This window comes from Lutra lutra, chromosome 3, assembly GCF_902655055.1.
Source record: "Lutra lutra chromosome 3, mLutLut1.2, whole genome shotgun sequence".
Taxonomy (NCBI): Eukaryota; Metazoa; Chordata; class Mammalia; order Carnivora; family Mustelidae; genus Lutra; species Lutra lutra.
In genome coordinates this window covers 131,829,903-131,855,946 of record NC_062280.1, presented here as the reverse complement: position 1 = coordinate 131,855,946, position 26,044 = coordinate 131,829,903, and the positions used below count along the sequence as shown (strand labels likewise).

The following is a 26,044-nucleotide window of genomic DNA, read 5'->3' as shown; positions in this document are numbered from 1 at the left end:
CTCTTAAATTCTACATGAGTGAAATCATATATGTCTTTCTCCAACTGACTTACATTGATTAGCATAACACTGTCTAGCTATATCTAGGTCACTGCAAACAGCAAGATTTTACTCTTTTTTATGGCTGAATAATATTCCATTGTATATACGTACGTGTGTGTGTGTGTGTGTGTGTGTGTGTGTGTGTGTGTGTACATATACATACCACATCTTCTTTGTCCATTTATCCGTTGATGGACACTTGAGCCCTCCTCAATCAATCTCACTCCAGTCCCAGTGAGGCAGGCCTCTCCCTCAGAAGACCAGCACAAGTGTCCGCCCACAATACATCTCCCAACCTGTGAGTTCTGTGAGCCTCAGTTCTGGTGGAGTTGGTGTCAGGTCTCATTTTACAATCAAATCAGAGCACAACTAGTAAAAATTCACCACATTCCTGCCAGAGACCAAACACTGCCCACAGCAAGCAAGGAGGAGAGCCTCTGCAGATTACTAGCCCGAAGAACAGAGCAGCCAAGACACAACAATGGAGAGCAAGTAGCACACACCAGAGATATTCCCTAAAGCACCAGGACCTGGGCATTACATGACCTCTTCTTCCTAAGAGGGTATGCTTTGGGTATCTTGAGGTCTTTTGTGGTTGCACATAAATTTTAGGATTATTTGTTGTATTTCTGTGAAGAGATGCCATTGGAATTTTGATAAGGGCTGCAATGAATCTATAGATTGCTTTGGGTAATATGGACATTTAACAATATCAATTCTTCCAATATGTGTTCACAGAATAACATCGTATTTCTTAATTTTTTCATCAATGTTTTACAGCTTTCAGTTTATAGATCTTTTATCTCCCTGGTTAAATTTATTCCTGGGTATTTTATTCTATGAAAACTTTCATTCATTTTTTTTTTCATCTCTTAACCTCCTATCTTGTCATCTTTACTCTTGATGCTACATTCTGTGTAATTTCTTCATTTTGAGTTTCCAGCTCACCATTCTTAAGTCTTTTTTTTTTTTAAAGTAGGCTAAACATTTGGCATGGAGCCCAACATGGGGCCCAAACTCATGACCCTGAGATCAAGAGTCAGGCACCCAACCAAATGAGCCACTCAGTACCCCAACAATTCTTAAGTTTTATCGAATCTGTTTAATATGACCATGGAGTTGTTAATTTTACTTACTGCCTTTTCATTTCCATGAGTTATTTTTGATTACTTTTTAAAGCTGCATGGTTTAATATTATTTTGCTTCTTAAGAATTATTTCTTCTACTATGCTTTTCATCTTTGGCATATAAGAATTTACCTACTTTTGTGTGCTCCGCTATATGTCTGAAAGGATTTTTGTATTATTTTATCTAAATTTAGAAATTTTTAGTAGTATAAATTGTTTCAGGATATCCTGTTATACCCATTATTTTTCTCCTCCAAGAATTCTTATTATTTACATTTTGTTTCCTATTGTCTGTATCCTTATCTTTTCTTTCACCTTATATTGTTGGACCATGCTTTGGGAACTTCCAGTCCACTAATTTGGTTAAACTGGAAAATAAATCACGAGCTAACAAGGCAGATTATCAATTTTGGTGCTCTACTTGAATCTCAATTGCTCTTTCTAAAAATAAAATTCAATGGTTCCACCACAGGCTGCACCACTAGTTCTCTTTTAGTGAATACATAGTTTGATGTTTCTCTTATCTTCTGTCTCTGGCTATTAGCCTTTAATGAGTTGTTATATTTCACTTTTACACAGTTGAGGTCAGATCTCACTGCTGTGATTTTTACGTGATAGAATCCTTGCAGGTGTTGTAACGCAGAAGACCTTTTAAATATACTAATCTGTAGTACAAAACGTAGCTAGCTGTAAGTCCTAGGCCAGCATCATGGCACTCCTGTATTCTCATACTTCCACAAGTTCAAGGACAGGGAAGAATCATTCTATCATTTCAGGTAACTTTTGGCCTTCTGGTGGTCACCCACATAGAAGTCAATGTTAACATTACTCAAGAGGGAGGGAGGTGCAGAGGAGAGAGAATAAGAGGCAGAGAACTTTCAGAGCAAAGCGATCCCTCAAGATTTGCTGCTTTTTAGTCTTTTCCTTAGGCTTCTAACATAGTTCTTCAGTTGCTTGTCATTCCCATGGGAGAGAAAACCTGGCACCGGTTATCTTATTATCTCTATTCCTACTCCAGATACACACAGGAGCCAACATTCGCCTGAAGAAAGCCAAATAGCTTCGAGTTGAGAATAGATGGAAAGGAAACTTTTTTCCAACTCTCATACTCCCAGAACCTACATCACTACTTTTTGATAATAGACAACTGGTTTTGCCAGAAAAACTGGACTAGTTCAACCAGTCCAAAAAGAACCAAATCATTAGGTTAAACAACTGTCAATGTATAACAAGCCAACATCATAGAGTAAATTGATCTATTTACAGTGTGAACAATGGAGAATTCACCCAGAAGTTACAGGGTTTGAAGTTAAGATATCAGAAAAATATACTTGCTTGAGAATTTTTATTTCCACAGTGAACATTCAATAGCATCTTTTTTAAAATTTCCTCCGCAAGATGGCAGAGGAGTAGGAGACCCAAATTTTGTCTGATCCCAAGAATTCAGCTAGATAGTTATCAAACCATTCTGAACACCTAGAAGAAAAAAATAGCAGCAATTCTATGAACAGAGAAGTGACAACTGTCTGGAAAGTAGGACATGTGGAGAAGTGAATCTGCGGCGATATATGGGAAGATAGACCACTAGGAGAAGGAGCCTCCATCAGCTGGCTACCAGCAAGGGATGGAGCAGTAGAACACAAAATCAGAACTTTGAAAAGTCTGTTCTGTTGAGGGATGTTGCTCCAGTGGCTTAGAAGACACAGTGGGACAGTGTGGTCTCAAGACCCACAGGATTACAGAAAAACCAGGGGTACCTGAATGTGGCAGAGCCCCCAAGTATCCGAGCAGGAAAGCCAGATGCAAAGACAGAGCCAAGGAGTGGGCTTTCAGCTCAGGACTGCCATAAACCATGATCCGCAGCCCTCTTCAAGCAAGGACCCAACAAGTGGCAGATCTGGGAAGACTCCCTTTCTTTCCCTACCACCCAAGGAGTGCCACAAGAGTACACCACAGGAATCTGCTGGGTTTGGACACTCCAAATGGGGTCATGTGCAGGAGATAGAAACACTAAGTCACAGGCCAGGTGAGCATAGAGTGTGGCCACAGACGAGGGAAACAGGAGTGACTGCTTTTCTCTAAGGGCTCACTGAGAAGTCGGGCCCCAAGTTCTCCACTCTTCCAGGGCCAGCGATTGGGAAGCTGCCATTTTCATTCTTGTCCTCCAAACCTGTGAGGAAAGCTTTCAGGGAACAAAAGCTACTGAGAAGCAAACCCAGCAGATTAATTATCTTGGCCCCTGGCAAGGGCTGTGCAATTCCACCTCAGATAAAGAAATTTGAGAATCATAGCAACAGGCCCTTCCCCAGAAGATCAGAAAGAACATCCAGCCAAGACCAAGTTTACTGATCAATGAGAACTGCAAAACTCTAGCGCTAGGGGCGTACACCACATAGAATTTATGGCTTTTTTCCTACGATTCTTTTATCTTTCAAAGACAAAAGGTTGATATCCAGGATCTATAAAGAACTTCTCGAACTCAACACACACAAAACAGATAATCATATCAAAAAATGGGCAGAAGATATGAACAGACACTTCTCCAATGAAGACATACAAATGGCTATCAGACACATAAAAAATGTTCATCATCACTAGCCATCAGAGAGATTCAAATTAAAACCACATTGAGATACCACCTTACACCAGTTAGAATGGCCAAAATTAGCAAGACAGGAAACAACGTGTGTTGGAGAGGATGTGGAGAAAGGGGAACCCTCTTTCACTGTTGGTGGGAATGTAAGTTGGTGCAGCCACTTTGGAGAATAGTGTGGAGATTCCTCAAGAAATTAAAAATAGAGCTTCCCTATGACTCTGCAATTGCACTACTGGGTATTTACCCCAAAGATACAGATGTAGTGAAAAGAAGGGCCATCTGTACCCCAATGTTCATAGCAACAATGGCCACAGTCGCCAAACTGTGGAAAGAACCAAGATGCCCTTCATCGGACGAATGGATAAGGAAGATGTGGTCCATATACACTATGGAGTATTATGCCTCCATCAGAAAGGATGAATACCTAACATTTGTATCAACATGGACAGGACTGGAGGAGATTATGCTGAGTGAAATAAGTCAAGCAGAAAGAGTCAATTATCATATGGTTTCACTTATTTGTGGAGCATAACAAATAACATGGAGGACATAGGGAGATGGAGAGGAGATGGGAGTTGAGGGATATTGGAGGGGGAGGTGAACCATGAGAGACTATGGACTCTGAAAAACAATCTGAGGGTTTTGAAGGGGCAGCGGGTGGGAGGTTGGGGAAACCAGGTGGTGGGTATTAAGGAGGGCATGTATTGCATGAAGCACTGGGTGTGGTGCAAAAACAATGAATTCTGTTATGCTGAAAAGAAAAAAAAAATTTTTTTTTTTCTGTATCTTTCTTCTTGCTTTTTTCAAACAACATCTTACCAATTCCTTTTAAAAAATATTTTTTTAATTTTCATTATTACAGTCATAGTCTATCCCTTCATTTGTATTTAAAACTTTATATATGTATATTTATATATATATATTTATATTATATTTATATATAAACAAACAATAAATATATATATATTTATTGTTTGTTTAAAATCTTGGAATGAAGTTTCTTCTAACAGACCATACCCTAAATCTAGTGTATGTCTTTGTTCTAGTCTCCTCCTTGATCACATTCTCTCCTTCTCCCCCCCCTTTTTTAAAATATGATTCTTTTATCAAGCAACTTACTGATTTTTTTAAACCTTTTTAAATTTTTATCTTTATGGTCATATTCCATCCCTTCATCATATTTACCCTTATTTTTGTGTATATATAAGTTTTCTTTCTTTAAAATTTGGGGAGGCAGTTTCTTCTAACAGACCAAAATACACCCAAAATCTAGTGTATGGCTCTGTTCTGTTCACCAGCCTGACCATATTCTCCAACCCCCCCCCCTTTTTTTTTCCTGGTTTTAGGTCTCTTCTGATTTGTTTACTGTATATTTCTCAGAGGTCACTGTTACCCTGTTAGCATTTTGTTCTCTCATTCATCTATTCTTGTCTAGACAAAATGACAAAACAGAAAAACAAACCTCAAAAAAAGAACAAGAGGCAGTACCAACTGCCAGGGATGTAATCAGTACGGACATTAGTAAGATGATGGAAATAGTTCAGAATGATGATTATAAAAATACTAGGTGGGCTTGAAAAAAGCATAGAAGATACTAGAGAATCCCTTTCTGGAGAAATAAAATAATTAAAATCTAACCAAGTCAAAATCAAAAAGGCTACTAATGTGGTGTAATAAAAAATAGAGGCTCTAACTGCTAGGATAAATGAGGCAGAATAGAGAATTAGTGATAAAGAAGACCAAATGATGGAGAATAAAGAAGCTGAGAAAAAGAGAAATAAATAACTACTGGATCAATGGGGAGAATTCAAGAGATAACTGATACCATAAGATGAAACAATATTAGAATAATTAGGATCACAGAAGAAGAAGAAGGGGGGACAGAAGGTATATTGGGGCAAATTATAACAGAGAACTTCCCTAATTTGGGGAAGGAAACAAGCATCAAAATCCCAGAGGCACAGAGAACCCCCCTCAAAATCAATAAAAATAGGTTAATATCTGTCATCTAACAGTAAAACTTACCAGTGCCTCAGAGACAAAGAGAAAATCCTGAAACCAGCTCGGGATGAGAGAGTCTGTAACCTACAATGGCAGAAGCATCCGACTAGCAACAGACCTATCCACAGGGACGTGGCAGGTCAGAAAGGACTGGCATGATATATTCAGAGCACTAAACAAGGAAAATATGCAGCCAAGAATACTATATCCTGCTAGGCTGTCACTGAAAATAGAAGGAGAAATAAAAATCTTCCAGAAAAAGCAAAAACTGAGAATTTGCAAACACCAAATGAGCCCTACAGGAAATATTGAAAGGGGTCCTCTAAGCAAAGAGAGAGCCTAAAAGTAACATAGTCCAGAAAGGAACAGAGACAATATACAGTAGCAATCACATCACAGCAAATACAATGGCACCAAGTTCATATCTTTTGATAGTTTCACTAAATGTAAATGGGCTAAATGCTCCAATCAAAAGACACAGGGTATCAGAATGGATAAAAATGGATAAAAAATGGATAAAAATGGATTAAAAAAAAAAGACCCATCAATATGCTGCAAAAGACATTTTAGACACGAAAACACCTCTAGATTTAAAGTGAGGTGGGGGAAAACAACTTATTAGCTAATGGACATCAAAAGAAAGCTGTGGTGGCCATCCTTACATCAGAAAATTTGTTTTTAAACCAAAGAGTATAATAAGATATGAGGAAGGACACTATATCTATATTAAAAGGGTCTGTACAACAAGAATATATAACAATTTTAAATATCTATGCCCCTAACATGGGAGTAGCCAAATATATAAAACAATAACAAAATAAAAGAAACACATCAACAATAATACAATAACAGTAGGGGACTTTAAAACACCCTTCACTTGAAATGGATAGTTCATCTAAGCAAAAGATCAACAAGGAAATAAAGACCTTAAAAGGCTTTAAGTGACACACTGGAATAGATGGACATCACAGATACATTGAGAACATTCTATCCCAAAGCAAGAGAATACACATTCTTCTCCAGTGTACATGGAATATTCTCCAGAACAGATCATATCCTGGGTCACATGTCAGGTCTCAACCAGTACCAAAAGATGGAATAATTCTCTGCATTTTTTCAGACCCCAATACTTTGAAACTAGAACTCAACCACAAGAGGAAAATTGGAAAGAACACAAATATATAGAGGCTAAAGGGCATCCTATTAAAGAATGAACAGGTCAACCAGAAAATTAAAGAATTAGAAAATTCATGGAAACAAATGAAAATGAAAAAAAAATTGTTCAAAATTTTGGGGGTGCAGCAAAGGCAGTCCTGGGAGGAAAGTATAAAGCAATACAAGCCTTTCTCAAGAAAAAAGAAGGGTCTCAAATACATAACTTAACACTACACCTAAAGGAGCTGGAGAGAGAACAGCAAAGAAAGCCTAAACCCAGCAGGAGAAGAGAACTAATAAAAATCAGAGCAGAAAGCAATGAAATAGAAATCAAAAGAACAGTAGAACAGATCAATGAAACTAGGAGCTGGTTCTCTGAAAGAATTAATAAGATTGATAAATCCTTGGCTAGACTTATCAAAAAGAAAAGAGAAAGGACCTAAATTGATAAAATCATGAATGAAAGAGGAGAGATCAAAACCAACACTAAAGAAATACAACCAATTATAGGAACATATTATGCACAACTATAAGCCAGCCAATTTGACAATCTGGAAGAAAAGGATGCATTCCTAGAGACATATAAACTACCAAAACTGAACCAGGAAGAAATAGAAAACCTGAACAGACCCATAACCAGTAAGGAGATTGAAGAAATCATTAAAAATCTCCCAACAAACAAGAGACCAGGGCCAGATGGCTTCCCAGGGGAATTCTACCAAACATTTAAAGAATTAATACCTATTCTCCTGAAACTGTTCCAAAATAAATAGAAATGGAGGGAAAAGTTCCAAACTCATTTTATGAAGCCAGCATTACCTTGACCCCAAAATGAGACAAAGATCCCATCAAAAGAGAATTACAGACCAATATCCTTGATGAACACAGATGCGAACATTCTCACCAAAATACTAGCCAATAGGATTCAACAGTACATTAAAAGGATTATTCACCATAACCAAGTGGGATTTATTCCTGGGCTGCAAGCCTGGTTCAACATCTGCAAATCAATCAATGTGATACAACACATTAATAAAAGAAAGAACAAGAACCACATGATACTCTCAACAGATGCTGAAAAAGCATTTGACAAAGTTCAGCATCCTTTCCTGATCAAAACTCTTCAAAGTGTAGGTCTAGAGGGTACATACCTCAATATCATCAAAGCCATCTATGAAAAACCCACTGCAAATATCATTCTCAATGGGGAAAAACTGGGAGCTTTTCCCCTAAGGTCAGGAAAAAGGCAGGGATGTCCACTATCACCACTGCTATTCAACATAGTACTAGAAGTCCTAGCCTCAGCAATCGGACAACAAAAAGAAATAGAAGGCATTTGAATCAGCAAAGAAGTCAAACTCTCAATATTTGCAGATGATATGATACTTTATGTGGAAAAGCCAAAAGACTCCACTCCAAATCTGCTAGAACTCATACAGGAATTCAGTAAAGTGTCAGGATATAAAATCAATGCACAGAAATCAGTTGCATTTCTATACACCAACAGCAAGACAGAAGAAAGAGAAATTAAGAAGTCAATCCTATTTACAATTGCACCCAAAAGCATAAGATACCTAGGAATAAACCTAACCAAAGAGGCAAAGAATCTGTACTCAGAGAACTATAAAGAACTCATGAAAAAAATTGAGGAAGACACAAAGAAATGGAAAAATGTTCAATGTTCATGGATTGGAAGAACAAATATTGTGAAAATGTCTATGCTACCTAAAGCAATCTACACATTTAATGCAATCCCTATCAAAATACCATCAATTTTTTTCAAAGAAATGGAACAAATAATCCTAAAATTTGTGTGCAACCAGAAAATACCCAAGATAGCCAGAGGAATGTTTAAAAAGAAAATCAAAGCTGGTGGTATCACAATTCCAGATTTCATGCTCTATTACAAAGCTGTAATCATCAAGACAGTATGTTTCTGGCATAAAAACAGACACACAGATCAATGGAACAGAACAGAATGCCCAGAAATGGAAGTCCATGGTCAATTAATATTTGACAAAGCAGGAAAGAATACCCAATGGACAAAAGATAGGCTCTTCAACAAATGGTGTTGGAAAAATTGGACGGCCACATGCAAAAGAATGAAACTGGACCATTTCCTTATACCACATACAAAAATGGACTCAAAATAGATGAAAGACCTAAACGTGAGACGGGAAACCATCAAAAGCCTAGAGGAAAACACAAGCAGCAACCTCTTTGATCTCAACCACAGCAACTTCTTTCGAGAAACATCACCAAGGGCAAGGAAGCAAGGGCCAAAAATGAACTCTTAGGACTTCAAGATCAAAAGCTTTTGCACAGCAAAGGAAACAGTCAACAAAACCAAAAGACAACTGACAAAATGGGAGATAATATTTGCAAATGACATATCAGATAAAGGGCTAGTATCTAAAATCTATAAAGAACTTGTTAAACTCAACACCCAAGGAGCAATCAATCCAATCAAGAAATGGGTAAAAGACATAGAGATTTCTGCAAAGAAGCCATCCATATAGCCAATATACACATGAAAAAATGCTCAACATCAGGAAAATACAAATCAAAACCACAGTGAATACCACCTCACACAAGTCAGAATGGCTAAAATTAACAAGTCAGGAAATGACAGCTATTGGCAAGGATGCAGAGAAAGGGGAACCCTCCTACACTGTTGGTGGGAATGCAAACTGGTGCAGCCACTGAGGAAAACAGTATGGAGGTTTCTCAAAAAGTTGAAAATAGAGCTATACTATGACCCAGCAAGTGTACTACTAGATATTTATCCCAAAGATACAAATGTAGTGATCCGAGGCGGCACCTGCACCCCAATGTTTATAGCAGCAATGTCCACAATAGCCAAACTATGGAAAGAGCCTAGATGTCCATCAACAGATGAATGGATAAAGAAGATGTGGGGTGTGTGTGTGTGTGTTGGAATGTGTGTGTTAGTGTGTGTATATGTGTGTGTGCATATATCTGTGTATATATACACACATATGTATATATGTACATAGGTATATAGATGCATACACACATATACATACACTGGAATATTATGCAGCCATCAAAAAACCCACCAAAATCTTGCCATTTGCAATGACATGGTTGGAACTAAAGGATATTATGCTAAGCAAAATAAGTCAATCAGAGAAAGACAATTATTATATGATCTCACTAATATGTATAATTTGAAAAACAAGGGAGAGGATCATAGGGGAAGAGAGGAAAAAATGAAACAGGACAAAACCAGATGGGAAAAAAAACTATAAGAAACTCATAATCTCGGGAAACAAACAGAGGGTTGCTGGAGTGGAGTGGAGTGGAGTGGAATGGAGTAGGGGTGATAGAGTGGCTGGGTGATAGACACTGGGGAGTGTATGTGCTATGGGGAGCATTGTGAATTGTGTAAAACTGAGGAATCACAGACCTGTATCCCTGAAAAAAATAATACATTATATGTTAATAAAAAATTTATAGAAGCTAAAATGATCATAATTGTATTATAGTACAGCCATTTAGGCATTTTGATCATCTATCTGAATCATTTGTTAGATTCTGTTCTGACGATAACTGTAATACTACTTCCATGAAAGAATAGTTTGGCTTTCTCCTCAAGCATACATCCAAGTTATGGTTCTCAGTCTTTTGGGATGGGGGCAGAGGGAGAGAGAGAATCTTAAGCAGACTCCCTGCTGAGCATAGAGCCTGATGTGGGGCTTGTTTTCATGACCCTGAGATCATGACCTGCGCTGAAATCAAGAGTTGGAATGCTTAACCAACTGAGCCACCCAGGTAACCTATGTTTCTCATTCGTATGTACCTTTTTATTTTGGAAGTTTTTAAGATTCACAGAAAAGTTAAAAATATAGTACAGATAGTTCTCATATATTACTCACCCAGCTTCCCTATGTGTTAATATATTATCTCATCATGAGACATATGTCAAAATTAAGAAATCAACACAGGTACAGTATTATTGACTATACTATAGACTTTTCCTTAAATTTAATTTTATTTCTTTTCAGTGTTCCAGAATTCACTGTTTATGCAACACACCCAGTGCTCCATGCTCTATGTGCCCTCCATAATACCCCCCACCAGGCTCACCCTTTTTGTTCATATTTTACTAGTTTCCCCTAATGTCCTTTTTCTGTTCAGGATCCAATCCAGAATACTACCTCGAATTTAGTCATCATCTCTCCTTAAACTCCTCTGGTATGTAGCAGTTTCCCACTCTTTGTTTTTCATGTCCTTCAACAGTTTTGAAGGGTACTGGTCAAGTGTTTTGTACAATATCCCTCAATCTGGGATGTATGATGCTTTCTCTGGACTAGGCTTGAGTTATTTTTCTTATAGAAGAATACCACAGAGATGAAGTGTCTTTTTCATCACATCATATCAGGAAATACATGGCCTCAGGATGCTGTATGACTGTTGATGTTAGCCCTAATCAATATTGAAAATCACTGCCAGGTTTCAATATCCTTTGTAAGCAAGTGAGTAAGTCCATCTCACACTTCGTAGAGGAGATTTAAGTTCCATCCCCAGGAAGGAAGAGTAGCTGTATATACTATTTGGAACAGACTTCTCAATTTTAGTGACAGATTTCAAACCTATCTCTAGTTCAGCTGACAATTAAAGTGTACGGATTTAACAACCTGTATTCCAGACACTTGATAGAAATTATAAACTAGGTGTTACGAGGGACCAATCCACCAGACTTCAGTGTAGCTTCATCTGTGGACTCGTCTAAGATTTCCTGCTAGATAATTGCTCTATACACAAATGAGATACTAAGTTTGGGTGATATCTCATTTCTTAAAATTTTAGAGATGATTTTCTTAAGCTTTTAGGTATATACTCAAACCCTTCATAAATACTACCTATTTCCTCTTCCCTAATTTTTTTTTTCAAATCTTGAACAATAATAGTAATAATTTTAGTAGAAAAACTTATCTCACTGATCTGAATGCTGCTAGTATGTCATACTTAAATTTTATATTGAAGATAAATATCTTATTGAGGGTATGTTCTGCTTTTATCAGAATTACATGTTAAATTGTACCTATTACCTTTTTGCTAACAATTTAAATTATCATATTGCAATATACTGTGATTAACCATTTTATGTCTACTTTATCATTTATCTTTAAAACTCAGTGAGGGAAACAGTATGGTTTTACTCATTTATGGGATAAAAACTGAGGCTCAAGGATGTTTTCAAAACTATTCAGAAAATGTGTGACTAAGCCAGGATCTAAACCTATGCAGTCCAAATTGAAAGGCAATGAATTACATGTATTTTACTAACCATTATCTCTATTAACCATCAAGTAATACATGCTTTGTTTTAAATGTTATATTTTACATTTAGATTTAATTTTATAATCACATTGATAGAAATCATTTGGACTTAATTCCCTGTGTAGCTAAGTAGTTAAGAAAACACTTAATTTCAGTGTTACCTTAGTCCTTTTACTCCATGACTGCACCAATCAAGAACAACTCATTTTAACTAATCAGTCATTGATTTTATTCAGTTCAACTCCATCAATAAAATAATGAATGAAAATCTCCCAAGATTTTAAGTTGCTTGTTTTTTTTAATATTTGCATGTTTTTTTCCTAAACAATGTTATTAATATTCACATGCCTAAAAGATTAAATTGATCCACATTCACCATCATTTCCACCAACTCCCCATTAGGAACCACTGTTTTTTTTTGTTTTGTTTTGTTTTTTTAAGATTTTATTTATTTATCAGAGAGAGTGAGAGAGCACAAGCAGAGTGAACAATAAAGGGAGAGGGAGAAGCAGGCTCCCTGCTGGGGAATGAACCCAAAGTGGGGATCCATCTCAGGAGCCTGGCATCATGACCTAAATCAAAGGCAAAGGCTTAACCAACTGAGCTACCTAGGCGCCCCTAGGAGCCACTGTTCTTAAGTTTGTTTCTTACATATGCTTCTAGATTTTAATGTAATATAGGAAGTACTGTATTTTTATATCCTCTTTTTTATACAAAACTACACCCAGTACATATTCATCTATATATACTATTTGTTTTTAATCATGCAACAATGTAATTGTGATATCAACATAACTAAGACTTATCTCAATAGTTTTGTTTTACAACTGCTGACATTCTATTTTTTTTAAAGGCTTTTTTTTTTTTTTTATTCATTTATTTGACAGAGAGAGATCACAAGCAGGCAGAGAGGCAGGCAGAGAGAGAGAGGAGGAAGCAGGCTCCCCGCGGAGCAGAGAGCCCGACGCGGGGCTCGATCCCAGGACCCCGAGATCATGACCCGAGCCGAAGGCAGCGGCCTAACCCACTGAGCCACCCAGGCGCCCCGCTGACATTCTATTTAATGAATGAACGATACATGATTTAACAAATTCTCTATTAATAGAAATTTAAGATTTCTCCTAACCTTTCCGATTTTAAACAGCAGAACAATGAATAACTCTGAAGGGTCATGTTTTCAAATGGGTATAAGCAATAAATTGCTGGGTTAAAAAGTATATGTATTTATATTTCTGACAGACACTGATCAAAATTAACACTGCATTCCAAATAGGACTATAGTAATTTATGCTCCAGTTAGCAATGTATAAGAATGCTTGCTCCCCCCACATCCATTCTAATATACTGATGTCTTACTTTAGTTTCAGATTAGATTTCCCTTTTTTCTTAAGATTTTATTTAGTTCTCAGAGAGAGAAAAAGCACAAGCAGGAGAAGCAGCAGGCAGAGGGAGAAGCAGGCTCCCCGCTGAGCAAAGAGCTAGATGGGGGAATGGATCCCAGGACTCTGGAATCCTGACCTGTGCCAAAGGTAGGTGCTTAACCAACTGAGGACCTAGTGTCCTTATATTTCTCTTATTCCAGTAGGACTCCATTCCTTTCAAATGTTTATGTTCCATGCATATTCTCCTCTATGAGCTGACCATTTATTCATATTCTTTTCCTTTTTTCTACTACGTTAGCTTATCAATTTCTAGGAAAAGTTGGGCAAAATTATTATGTAAAATTCTTTTAATTTTCTGTTTGTATATTAATTGTGGAAATTGTAATTTTGTACATTCACACTTTTGCCCTTTCTTGAGTTGCTTAATGATGACTTATCCATCTATATCGTGAGTTTTTTAAAAAACAGTTTTTTAAATGATTCTTTGTGTCCTGAATCATTAATTCCTACCTTCCATTTATTTGGTTATTCTTTTCCTAACTTACACATTTTAATTTTTTTTTTTTGTATTTTCTTTTTATTGCTCTATAACTATGGATATTTCCCTTAGGCACTTCTTTGGCTGTAGCTCATAGGTTTTTGAAGTTTCTTTGTTTTGTTTTGTTTTTAATTCTGCAGTGTGTCCATATAATTTTTGAGCTTTTTTTGAGCTTTCCATTGTGTTCTACTGATCTGTGTATCTATTTTCATGCCAGTATTATACTGGTTTAATTACTACTACCTTGTAATCGAACTTGAAATCTGGAATTTAATACCTCCAGTTTTGTTCTTTTTCAAGACAACTTTGTCCATTTGGAGTCTAATCTTTTGTGATTCCATATAAATTTTAGGATTATTTGTTCTACTTCTGTGAAAAATACTTTTGCTATTTTGATAGCGATTGCATTAAATCTGTAGATTGCATTGGGTAATACAGACATTATTTTTTAATATATTTTTTAAATATTTTATTTATTTATTTGTCAGAGAGAGAGAGAGTTAATGCGCAAGCCAGGCAGAGCAGCAGACAGAGGTGGAGAGAGAAGCAGGCTCCCTGCTGAGAAAGGAGCCCGATGCAGGACTCGATCCCAGGACGCTGGGATCATGGCCTGAGCTGAAGGCAGCGGCTTAACAGACTTAGCCACCCAGGCATCCGGGGTAATACAGACATTTTAACAATATTGCTTTCCCAACTCGTGAGTATGGAATGTGTTCCCATTTCTTTGCATATTCTTGAATTTCTTTCATCAGTGTTTTATAGTTTTCAGGGTAGCAGGTCTTTCACCTCTCCAGTTAAGTTTTATTCCTAGATACTTTATTGTTTCTGGTGCAACTGTAAATTATATGCTAACAATGAATCATGGAGCACTACATCAAAAACTAATGGTGTACTGTATCATGACTAATATGACACAATAAAAAAAATTTAAAAATAAAGTAATTTGAGCCACCAATAGAGAATGGAAGAAAATATTCCAAATATAGATTCAGGAAAATATTCCAAATACAGATTCAGGAAAATATTAAATAAAATCTCACAGTTCTGCATTCAGAAAAAAATTTGTAAATGGAATTGCTTTGTTAATTTCACTTTTTGCTACTTCATTCTTAATGCATAGGAATGCAACAAATTTCTTTACATTGATTCTGTAATCAACAAAAAAGGACTGAATACACAATGGGAAACTGACAGATTTTTCAACAAATGGTGTTAGAAAAACTGGACAGCCATAGGCAAAAGAATGAAACTGGACCACTTTTTCATCATACACAAAAACAAAGTTGAAACTGATTAAAGACCTAAGTGTGAGACATGAAACCATGAAATTGCTAGAAGAGAGCACAGGTAATAATCTCTCTGACATCAGCCATAGTAACATTTTTCTAGATATGTCTCCTGAGGCAAGGGAAATAAAAGCAAAAATAAACCACTGGGACCAAATCAAAATCCAAAGTTTCTGCACAGAAAAGGAAACAATCAACAACACTAAAAGGCAACCCATAGAATGGGATAAGATATTTGCAAATGACATACCCGATAAAGGGATAGTATCAAAAATATATAAAGAACTGATACAACTCAACCTAAAAAACAAATAATCCAATTAAAAATGGGCAGAAGTGGGCACCTGGGTGGCTCACTGGGTTAAGCCTCTGCCTGGGGCTCAGGTCATGATCTCAGAGTCCTGGAATTGAGCCCTGCACTGGGCTCTCTGCTCAGCAGGGCATCTGATTCCCCCCTCCCCTCTCTCTGCCTGCCACTCTGCCTACTTCTGATGTCTGTCTGTCAAATAAATAAATAAAATCTTTTTTAAAAAATGGGCAGAAGACATGAATGGACAATTCTCTAAAGAAGACATGCAGATGGCCAACACACACTTGAAAAGATGTTAATATCACTCATTATCAGGGAAATGCAAATCAAAACTACAATGAGGTATCTCCTCACATCTATCAGAAGGCTAAAATCAAAACATAAGAAACAAGTATTGGTGAGAATGTGGAGGAAAAAGGAATGCTCTTGCAATGTTGATGGGAATGCAAACTGGTGCAGTCACTGTAGAAAACAGCATGGAAGTTCCTCAAAAATTTGAAAACAGAACTATACTACGATCCAGGAATTGCACTGCTGGGTATTTACCCCCAAAATACAAAACATGAATTCAGAGGGATGCATGCACCTCTATGTTCATTATTTACAATAGACAAACTATAGAAGCAGCGCAGTGTCCACTGACAGATGAATTGACAAAAATTTTATCTTTATAGACACACACAAAGGAATATTATTAGGCCATTAAAAAATGAAATCTTGCTATTTGCAATAACATGAATAGAGCTAGAGAGTATAATGCAAAGCAAGTAAGAGAAAGACAAATACCGTATGATCTCACTTATATGTGGAATTTAAGAAACAAACAAGCAAAGCGGAAAAAAAAGAGAGAGAGAGAGAGAGACAAACCAAGACTCTACACTACAGAAGATAAACTGATAGTTACCAGAGGGATGGTGGATGAGGGGGGATGGGGAAAATAAGGGATGGGATTAAAGTGTACACTTACCATGATGAAAAATAAAATAAAATCCTGAAAAAAATTCTGTAATTTGTGCGCATCTTCTCTTTGACACAAAAGTTATTCAATTAATTTTAACTTTCTAGGTAGAAGAAACTTTGGTTTCTGATTTTGTTCCTATTTTCTAACTTTACCGTATGTTAATAAGAGAACCTTCTCTGTTTTATTTTTACATTTTAGAATTTTTCTTTGATGTCTACAATGCCATGTCAAATTTTCATAAATATTCCATGGCACTGAGTTATTTTATTAACATGATACAGACTTCAAATTATATTAATCAGATTTATCTTATTATTTATATTACTTTCCCCTTTGATTTTTATGAACTAAGGTGAATTAAAATTTGTTTTAATGTTTTAAATTAATGGTAATTGTACTAATTCTCCTAAATTTCCTTTTCATGAAAGTTTCACCCTTTAACATTATGTGTCCTTCTTTATGGTATTTATTGCCTTCTGGTTTGACTTTTAATTTGTCCAATGCTAAGATCATGATTCCTGCTTTTTTCATTTGTATATATGTGGTATAACCTTTAAGTATCCTTTAATTTTTAGCCTTTCTAAATCACTTTATTTCATTATGTTTCTTGCATATAGATCTGCATTTTATTACTGTGATGAACTGTTTTTCTTTTTTCTTAAAATAGGTGATTTAGAAAAACTTTTACATTTATCTTCATGGCAGATGTTTGGCATTAGAGTCATATTTTACATTATGCTTCCAACTTTCATAGATTTTTAAAGATTCCTTTACATGTATTATTCTTTGGTTTATTTATAATTATTAATATCTTGAAAGCATTATAATTTTGCCAAATTTCTTACTCTGTAGCTATAAAGGAATAAGAAGTCTTCTATGTGTTTAGCAAGTGTATTTTCCCATTATGAGCAACGATAAATTCAATATATTTACTCTTAATTTTTCATCTCCCCTGTGCCATCAAATCTTAGTCAGTAAGCCTGTGTTTCTAATACATCATTTGTCAACTTCTTATGGATAACCTCTGACTCTTTGGATTTACTCTACTTTCTGTCTTTCTTCAGTCCTTTCCCAATTCATTATAACTGTAGCATTTCTACATTAATAAGGCATATAAAAGTAAATTCTGGTCTGTCACTCTAATTCAAATGTTTGTTTCAGGCTTAGTTTTACTGTTAAATTCATTCAGTGTTCACCAGTAGTACTTAGCTATAGTCTTCCCAGTCATCCTGATTGGCTGAACTTTGTCCCCAGAAATTTTCTCAATAATTATTCAGAAAAATAATTCCTTGTATGGTTAAAAATTGTTTGGAAGCATTCTTTTTACTAAAATGATACTTTGGCTCCCATTTTCTTCACTTCAATATCCTATGGGTGTTGCTCTATGTTTTCTTTATTGAAAAATGTTACAGAAAAGTCCAACGCCCAACTCAAATTTTCCTCTTATTTTCACACTGCTGAACAAAAGATTCTTGACTTACATTTAAACACAATAGTTTAATTTTGAACTGACCATTCTAGGAAAATTCTCTCTGGTACACAACATGACGTTTTTAATATGGACAGCAAAATCTTTTATTAGGACTTCACAGAATTATAGCCTTAAATATTTGTTTAGTCCCATTGTTCTTTTATTTGGAAACTCGATTTATACCATTATTGGAATTTCTGTGCCTTCTATATCAATCATTTTCTCTTTGATCCTTCTGAACTCTTATATTTCCATCCATACATATTAATCATTTTGTTTTCATTTTTATCTTCTGTGTATCTCACTCTGCCAACCACACAATTTATCTTCCTTTAGGCTTCCTCTGATTTCATTTTTATTTGTATAAATTTCTTTTCTTCAACAAAAATAGAAACTTCCCTCCAAAGTTTTGTTAGTCCATGATCCAATGCTTCTGTGTTACACCATCTACTTAGTAGTAATCCTTCCTCAGAAGCAATTCATTCCTTACATTTTAAACTTACAGTAAAATTTCTAATTGCAATTATTATGTACTCTGTAACAGTATTTTTCCAGTGAGATTTTTTATCTGCAGGTTACTTAGGCTAATCTTTTCCACATTGTTATATTTTTAAATGTACTTTCTTAATAACTTTTGCATCTGGGATTAGAATCCTTTATTTAATTTCTCCAAGTCAATTTCTTTTACTTAACCAAAGTTACATGAGTAATTCCTCTCTCTTAATTTTAAAAGTACATGTGCTTCTCACTCAGTAATCAAACAACCAGTACATTTACAGTTCCTCATATATGCATAATTTTTTTCCTACAATGTAGGTTTTGTTGAACTATTTCCTATATTTGTAGTATGTCTATTCTCCCTTACTTGACTATTGATTTGGAACCAAAATAAAAAGCATATCTACTCTTTCAAACTATTTAGCACGTTACAGATGTCTTATCTAGATCTTGTGTAGTTTTCATCAGTGTTATCAATAAACTCTTCGTAAATCTAAGCACCAAAAAGAAATGGCAACAGTGAGGTTTTGAGAGGAACCCCATCTAGCGATAATTAAATGATACTTTCTTGGGTTCATTTGTACAGAAAATGAATTTTAAAAAGAATAAATTTGTACTGGATAACATAGTATGAAAAACATTCCTTATATCAGAAAGTGACATTTAAAAGTATCTAAATTCGGGGCTTTGGGGAAAAAAGAAATATTCTAGGATCTTTAAATCACAAAAATAATAAGCCTCAATGCTAGAAAAAAATACAAATAATAAAATACTGACTTAGCATGTAAGCAAAAGAGCTACTCTCATATACATGGTATTCCGGTTAGGAAAGTTTTGATCAAGATCATAACCAAAAGTGTTTTTGTTTTAGTTGATGAAATATTTTCTTACATCCTTTAAATGAACAGTATTTTCCAGCAAACAAATAAAAAGAAACTATATTACTTAAATTATTAATTTTTCTATAACCTATTGTTAATAAACATTCTTTCACAAAACAGTTTTACAACTTTTACAACAGGAAGCTATTATTTTCTGCTGTAAGATTATTCAAATCAAATTTCATGTTCCGTTAGATATGAAACTACTAAAAATACAATTTCAATGGGTATTTCCACAATTCATTATTTTGAAAAACATCAACTTACTTGTGACCTAAATGCTTCAGAAAGTATCCCAGAACCTTCAGAGCTTGAACCCAAATACTTTCACTTTTAGAAGCCAATAATTTGTAGATTACTCTAAAAAATACAAAAATAAATGACCTTTTAAGGACTTACAAATATTAAAAATGTAAGCACTATGTACTTTACAATGAACTATAAATATAAAAAATCTAAAGTTCCTCTCAGGATTTTAAATTCTTCGGAAAAATTAAAAAACTAACAAATTTTACTAATATTTTTTTAAACTTGGCCTGCAAATAAATACTCAAAAGTTCAAAGTGATTCACTGCTGCTAAGTATTGCCTTCTAGCACATTAAAAAAAAAAATCTATCTTAAGTAAGATACATGCTTAGTTAGGCTGTATCTCCCCTTCTATTAGAACTACCCCTGACATTTCTACTTGATGACCTTTTTTTCTTGCTTATAGCTAACTGGACCATGGATAGATACTTGCCCAATTATTTCTCTTTTCTGAGCACTTGGAGCAAGATCTGAGAAACAATATCTAGTACTTTTTGGGCTCCTGAATTAGAAAATTATTTAAAACAGAAACTATAAGCAGCCTTGTTTTGTTCGCAGACATGAGTCTATACACAAAAGGAAGAATAAAGCAACCATACAGGAAGTAGCAGAGAAAGTAAAGTTGTTTCCTTATACCTTTCCAATTCCTTATTCTTACCCTAATGAGATAACTATATATAACAAACTATATAACAAACACATCATTCTGTTTTTACTTAAATTGGCTTGAGAAGTTTCCTGGTACTTTGAGCAAAGAAATCTCTACTAACATATAGCCTAATTTAACACATATAGTCATTTTGAACATGATATAAGAACAAGGCTATATCCATTATAATTTTCATAAATATTTAAAAAATTTAAACTTTTTCCAAAACATAAAAGCAAACATTTTTTTCCATAAGGTACTAGGGGACAATAATAACTATATTGTTTTGCAACTAATTCTAGAATTTAAGAAAGTTCTTTGGACGTGGTGGTGGTAACTATAAAATTAGGATGTGCTTTATTGTATTAAATTCTATTTAAAAAATAAAGTGTCATTTTATGTTTTTAAGATGGAGTCATCAGGGCTAAACAGAAAGTTGATATTAGAAGATACAGTATAATTTTTATATCGTTTCAGTAACAATAACAAAAGAGAATACATTACTTAAAGCTAGTCACATCTGTTTTAACAGTGGCTTATAGTATTATAAAAGAAGATAATATATTGTTGATACTGTTTCTTATTTGTGTGTTACTCTACTGAAGAACGGATTGAGGTAAACATTAGTTACTATTTCTTTTAGAAGATGAATTTTTTCCAAAAGCCTCAAGTTTTCCTAAATATGTATTTACATTGAAATCTATTTTCAGAACTTTTATGAACCAAGATCAGTAATGAAAAAAAAAACAAGCATGAGACTAGAAAAGTTATGTATAAAGATAAAGAACTATTCAGGAAATCATGAGAAAGAACATTCAACAGTAAAAATAATCTGGAGAATCAAAGTAAAAGCTCACAGTCTAAAAACATGACTATACTCAGATATGGAATCAGAAACTCCCACAGAATTCCTGTTTTCTAGAAATAACTTTAAATTGTAGGGATAAGAAAGGTTTAAAATCCACCTAGGACTAACAGAAATTATGATTAACAACTGAAACATGAAAACATCTGGGGTCCTTACTCTAGCACATTACATAGGATTTTCTTTACAACTAGACAGTTGTTCCTTAACAAAACAAGATATGAACACAGGATTACAATGTAGTGTGAATGGGAAATTTACTGACAAATCAGTTAATGAATGTTCACCTGAAATATAATAAGATAGTTAGGTGAATCCTAATTCATCAGTTTGAGCTTACTATATTAAGCCAGCAAATGATCTAAATTACTTGAGACAAGCACTTATGTATTCTTTACTTCAAAGATTTTCAGATATAAAAATATCATATTTTTAGCTGCTGGGTTTAAAGTTGTACTATTACATGGTCTTTCTTAAGGCCGCTTAAAATATCACCAGAATTAAGTTCATTCTTTGTGCTCAGTAATTATTAGTATATATAAATAATCAGAATTTTTCCCCAGAAAATCCTGGGTAATTTTATATATAAAATATAAAATATTTTCTATTTTAAAAATATAAATAAAAATATAATATAAATATAAAATATTAAATATTTTTATAAAATATATAAATTTTATATATAAAGTTATACATATAATAGTTATACATACACATAACTGTTATCCTTGAGTACCTAAGATGCAGACCTGTAAGTGTTCCATTTAATAAGTCTCTTTTTTCAATATCTCTAGTCAAAGCCTACATTCTTCACATTTTTTTGAAATGGGAAAACTGAAATAGAAAACCCTGCATCTTTGTCACTGTTTTGAATACAATGGTAACAACAGGACATGTTTAACAAGTGTCAATCAGGAGCAACCAGACTCTGGTATTCATTGTGTCTAATCACATATTAATTACTATTTCAGTCCCCTAAAAATCTAACCAAATATCATTTTCCTCTGTGAGATCATATTTTCACTGTGTCAAAGTTAACACAGAATTTTGTCTGAATTTCATACTACCAATCTAAGGTTGGTATCATTCACAAGGATGATGAGGACATTTTTAATTGATTCACTTATCAGTCAATATAATAAATAAAAGACATACTAGCATCTAAGGTCAAAGATACTAATTGTTCAGTCTAAATATAACTTAAGAATAACTTTATTATATGATCAGGTTCAACCATATGAAACTGTTATTATTTAGTAAACAGTTAAGTATCAGCAAAATCATATAGTTCAACTCATAGTAAGAAAATGTTTAAAGTTCTTAATAATTAGATGTGTAATCCTCTTCTTCAAATAAAGTAGTAACTCCATGGCTTGTAAACTCAAAGGTCACAGTGATAACTCAAACAGGACATCCAATAGAAATGATGTGATTGCTTCTCTGACTTGGAAAGGAGTCCTTAAAATCTAGAAAACTGTCATTTGTTGATATAAATGGCCAAGTAAAAGAAGCACTACTAAAATCCGTTGGCAGGTATATTATTTCCAAATTCTTCTACAACCTGTAGAAGTTCACTGAGTTTCACACGTCTAACTTAGATTTCCTCTTTGTTCTAAAAATTTAGACTTCAGAAAAATTAAAAAGGAGAATCCCTAAAGGGCTAGGTTATAGGCCAATGTTCTTAAGAATACTAATCAAGTAATAATTAATTAAAATCATTATAACTAAACTTAGACTTCAAACTCTCTTGGTTTTGTCCTCTTGTTCCAATTACATTGCCACTTCCCAACTCATCATCCCTAATACTGATGAATAAAATAATCTACTTATTTTGCTATATCAATTTTATCCCTCTCTAGTTCATTTTCCACACTGTTGACTATAAATCTAACAAAATGGAAATCTGAGCAAATTGGTGCCCCATTCAAAATACTTTATTTCATCACCAGCAGAATAAAATCTTAACTTCTTTCTATTAAGTATCTTCCAAATCTGGCCACTATCTAGTTCTTGAGCCTAAATTCATATAATTTTCTTGTGATCTCTTTTGCTGAAATATATCATGATCTCTTATCTTCCTGAAAAAAAAAAAAAAAGATTGTTCTTCACACTACTTGAAATATCTTTTTTATGCATCAATAAATTAATTAATCTTCTTGAGACCAAGACCCATTCTTTAAATACTTCATCAGTTTGAGTATTAGAAGATTAATACTAGTTTTCTCCATTTATTCCCTTCTTAGTGAGATTTTGCCATATTTATTCAAAAGTTCCTAGAGAAGGAGTTATTCTAGAAAGCACAACTGTACTCAAAGTTTACTAGTAATACCATTATTATAATCATACCTTATTCCATTTCTTTGATCAAATGCTGGTATCATTGAGGCTGGGTGTTCTGACATTAAAGCCACTAGTAACTGTAATACATCATGAATATTTTCATCCTGCATAATAAGGATCACCAATATTTCTTTAGTTAATATTTTATTCTAGTACTTTACATAAAATAATTAAAATAGAAGACCCAGACCATGTCCTACCTCATGCATGGTAAGTAGGTAATTTAATATACTCTGAAGTTCATCTTCTTTGACCCCTCGATCCTAATTTTAAAAAATATGTATATTATTTAAATCTAAAATTAATACTTTAAAGATAGACATCAAATGATCATTTTAAAAGAAAATAAGAACAACTTACAAGTAGTGATGTTTTCATTAGAATCTTTAAATATGCCATAATTCATAAACTATCTTTTTCCACATAATTAAGTAAATATTTGGAAAACTGTATCTAGTCTTTTAAAGTTGCTAATATTTGACTGACTATCACTATCAAAAGTTAGTATATTTTGCTCACCTAACTGTATTCTTATTATTATTTTCTAACCATATATTCTTTTCTTAAAATAATGCAAAACTTTATAGGACCAATTGATGTATATTTTACTTTTATTTTCCGTTTTTCTTTATCTTAATCTTTTAAAAATCCTACTGTGATAAAATACATAATGTAAGTCTTCTCAAACTGGCACACAGATCATTTTCTGGAATAAAAACTATATGCTCATTTCTTATGCATATGTTCTTTGTCCATTTCTTATATCCCTTAGAATGGATGATCTCAATGAAGATCAGCAAAAAGTGAAGTTTAACAAAAGTTAACACTAAGATTTACTTTAGGATTTTGAAAGCTACTCATAAATTAAAAATAATTACCACTAATTTAACAATATTGATTTTAAACAATGCTAAAAATTCCTCTTTATTTAATATACTACAATTCTAAATTATGTAAAGCTATTTTACCTTTAGTATGAGCTGTTTCAGGAAAAGTAGCATAAATGCCCGTAGGGATATAATTTCTTTTTGTGACGGCCGGGGACCATCTAGAATAAAACAGAAAACATAAAGAAAAGAAAAAAAGGGGGGGGTAACCTCATGATATTAAGTAAGTTTAATGCAATTATGTTGGGATACTATGGAATTCTTCACAAGTTGCATTTATTAGGATTATAATATTTGTTAGTATTAATACTATATCATTTCAGTTATATCAGAGGGTCCAAACATTAATTTTCAGATTTGGGCAATTTCAAATTATTCACCAAATGTCAGATTTGGGGGAAAGAATTACTTCTTAAAAAATTGTAATATATTACCATCCATTCAAAAGTGTATAATCATCAAGTGTTTACATAAATTTTTCTACTTTTATTAATTTAATAGGTTCCCTTTTCCCCCAAATCCAAGTTTTCTCAACATTTCTTTCATCTTCAGTTAAACCTTTCTTCATTTAAGATTGTCTCCGATTTCACACCACACAGTATATAACAAAGCACAGAAAAAGTGACACTCTATTGTAATTATTTGTTTTGCAGCTTTTTCCCCCTATGTTAACTGTATATACCAAATACATATTATAATGGACACTCAAAAAATGCTCATGAGTCAATAAATGAAAATGAATGTCAATAGTAAAGTGTATCTATCAACTCTATCATAACATCTAAATTTCAAAGTATTAATTGAAAATATTTACTTACCAATAAATGAGATTATTCAATGATATATGTAACTTACAAAGTATATAATAATTAAATTATACCTTTAACTATTTAGCTAGAACCATGAAAGCCCTTAAATATCATGCCTTTCTTGAAGCAATAAGGATTTATATAGCTTCTTCATAAGTTTTAAAATAAAAATCCCCATATGCATAATTTATAACATCTTTTATTCACTCAACAAATATTTACATACAAGTTATTACTCAAATAATCCATTCCATTTATTCTTGAGAAAGAAATCTCTTTCTCATTTCCCAGATAGCCCTCTACATTTTTTGCTCCACTGCTGCCAATAGTGTACAAAATACTGTTTCCTTCCTTACCAACACTCGGTATTAATTTTTTTAAAATAATTTTCTTTGTGGGGGAGCCTGGATAGCTCAGTTGGTTAAGTGTCTGACTCTTGATTTTGGTTCAGGTCATTATCTCAGGGTTATGAGATCAAGTCCCACATCCAGCTGTGTACTGAGCATAGAGCCTGCTTAAGATTGTCTCTCCCTCTCTTTCTCTCTGCCCCTCCCCATCTGCTCATGCTCTTCATCTCAAAAAAACAAACAAACATGTTTTTCATTTTGAAATACAGCACACATACAGAAGAT

The 26,044-nt window shown here is 34.0% G+C and overlaps 1 protein-coding gene across 13 annotated transcripts in view; it reads right to left on the bottom strand.

Annotated features, from left to right (window-relative positions):
- The window catches only part of NBEA (neurobeachin), a 677,938-nt gene that overhangs the window by 488,547 nt on the left and 163,347 nt on the right, over positions 1-26,044 (bottom strand). For all 13 annotated transcript variants that reach the window (XM_047723145.1, XM_047723148.1, XM_047723152.1 and 10 more), the window contains 4 exons: positions 24,685-24,764; positions 23,917-23,979; positions 23,723-23,820; positions 19,823-19,915 (listed from right to left, as the gene is read on the bottom strand). In XM_047723145.1, the coding sequence (XP_047579101.1) occupies positions 19,823-19,915; positions 23,723-23,820; positions 23,917-23,979; positions 24,685-24,764 (334 nt within the window). The remainder of the gene's footprint in view (positions 1-19,822; positions 19,916-23,722; positions 23,821-23,916; positions 23,980-24,684; positions 24,765-26,044) is intronic.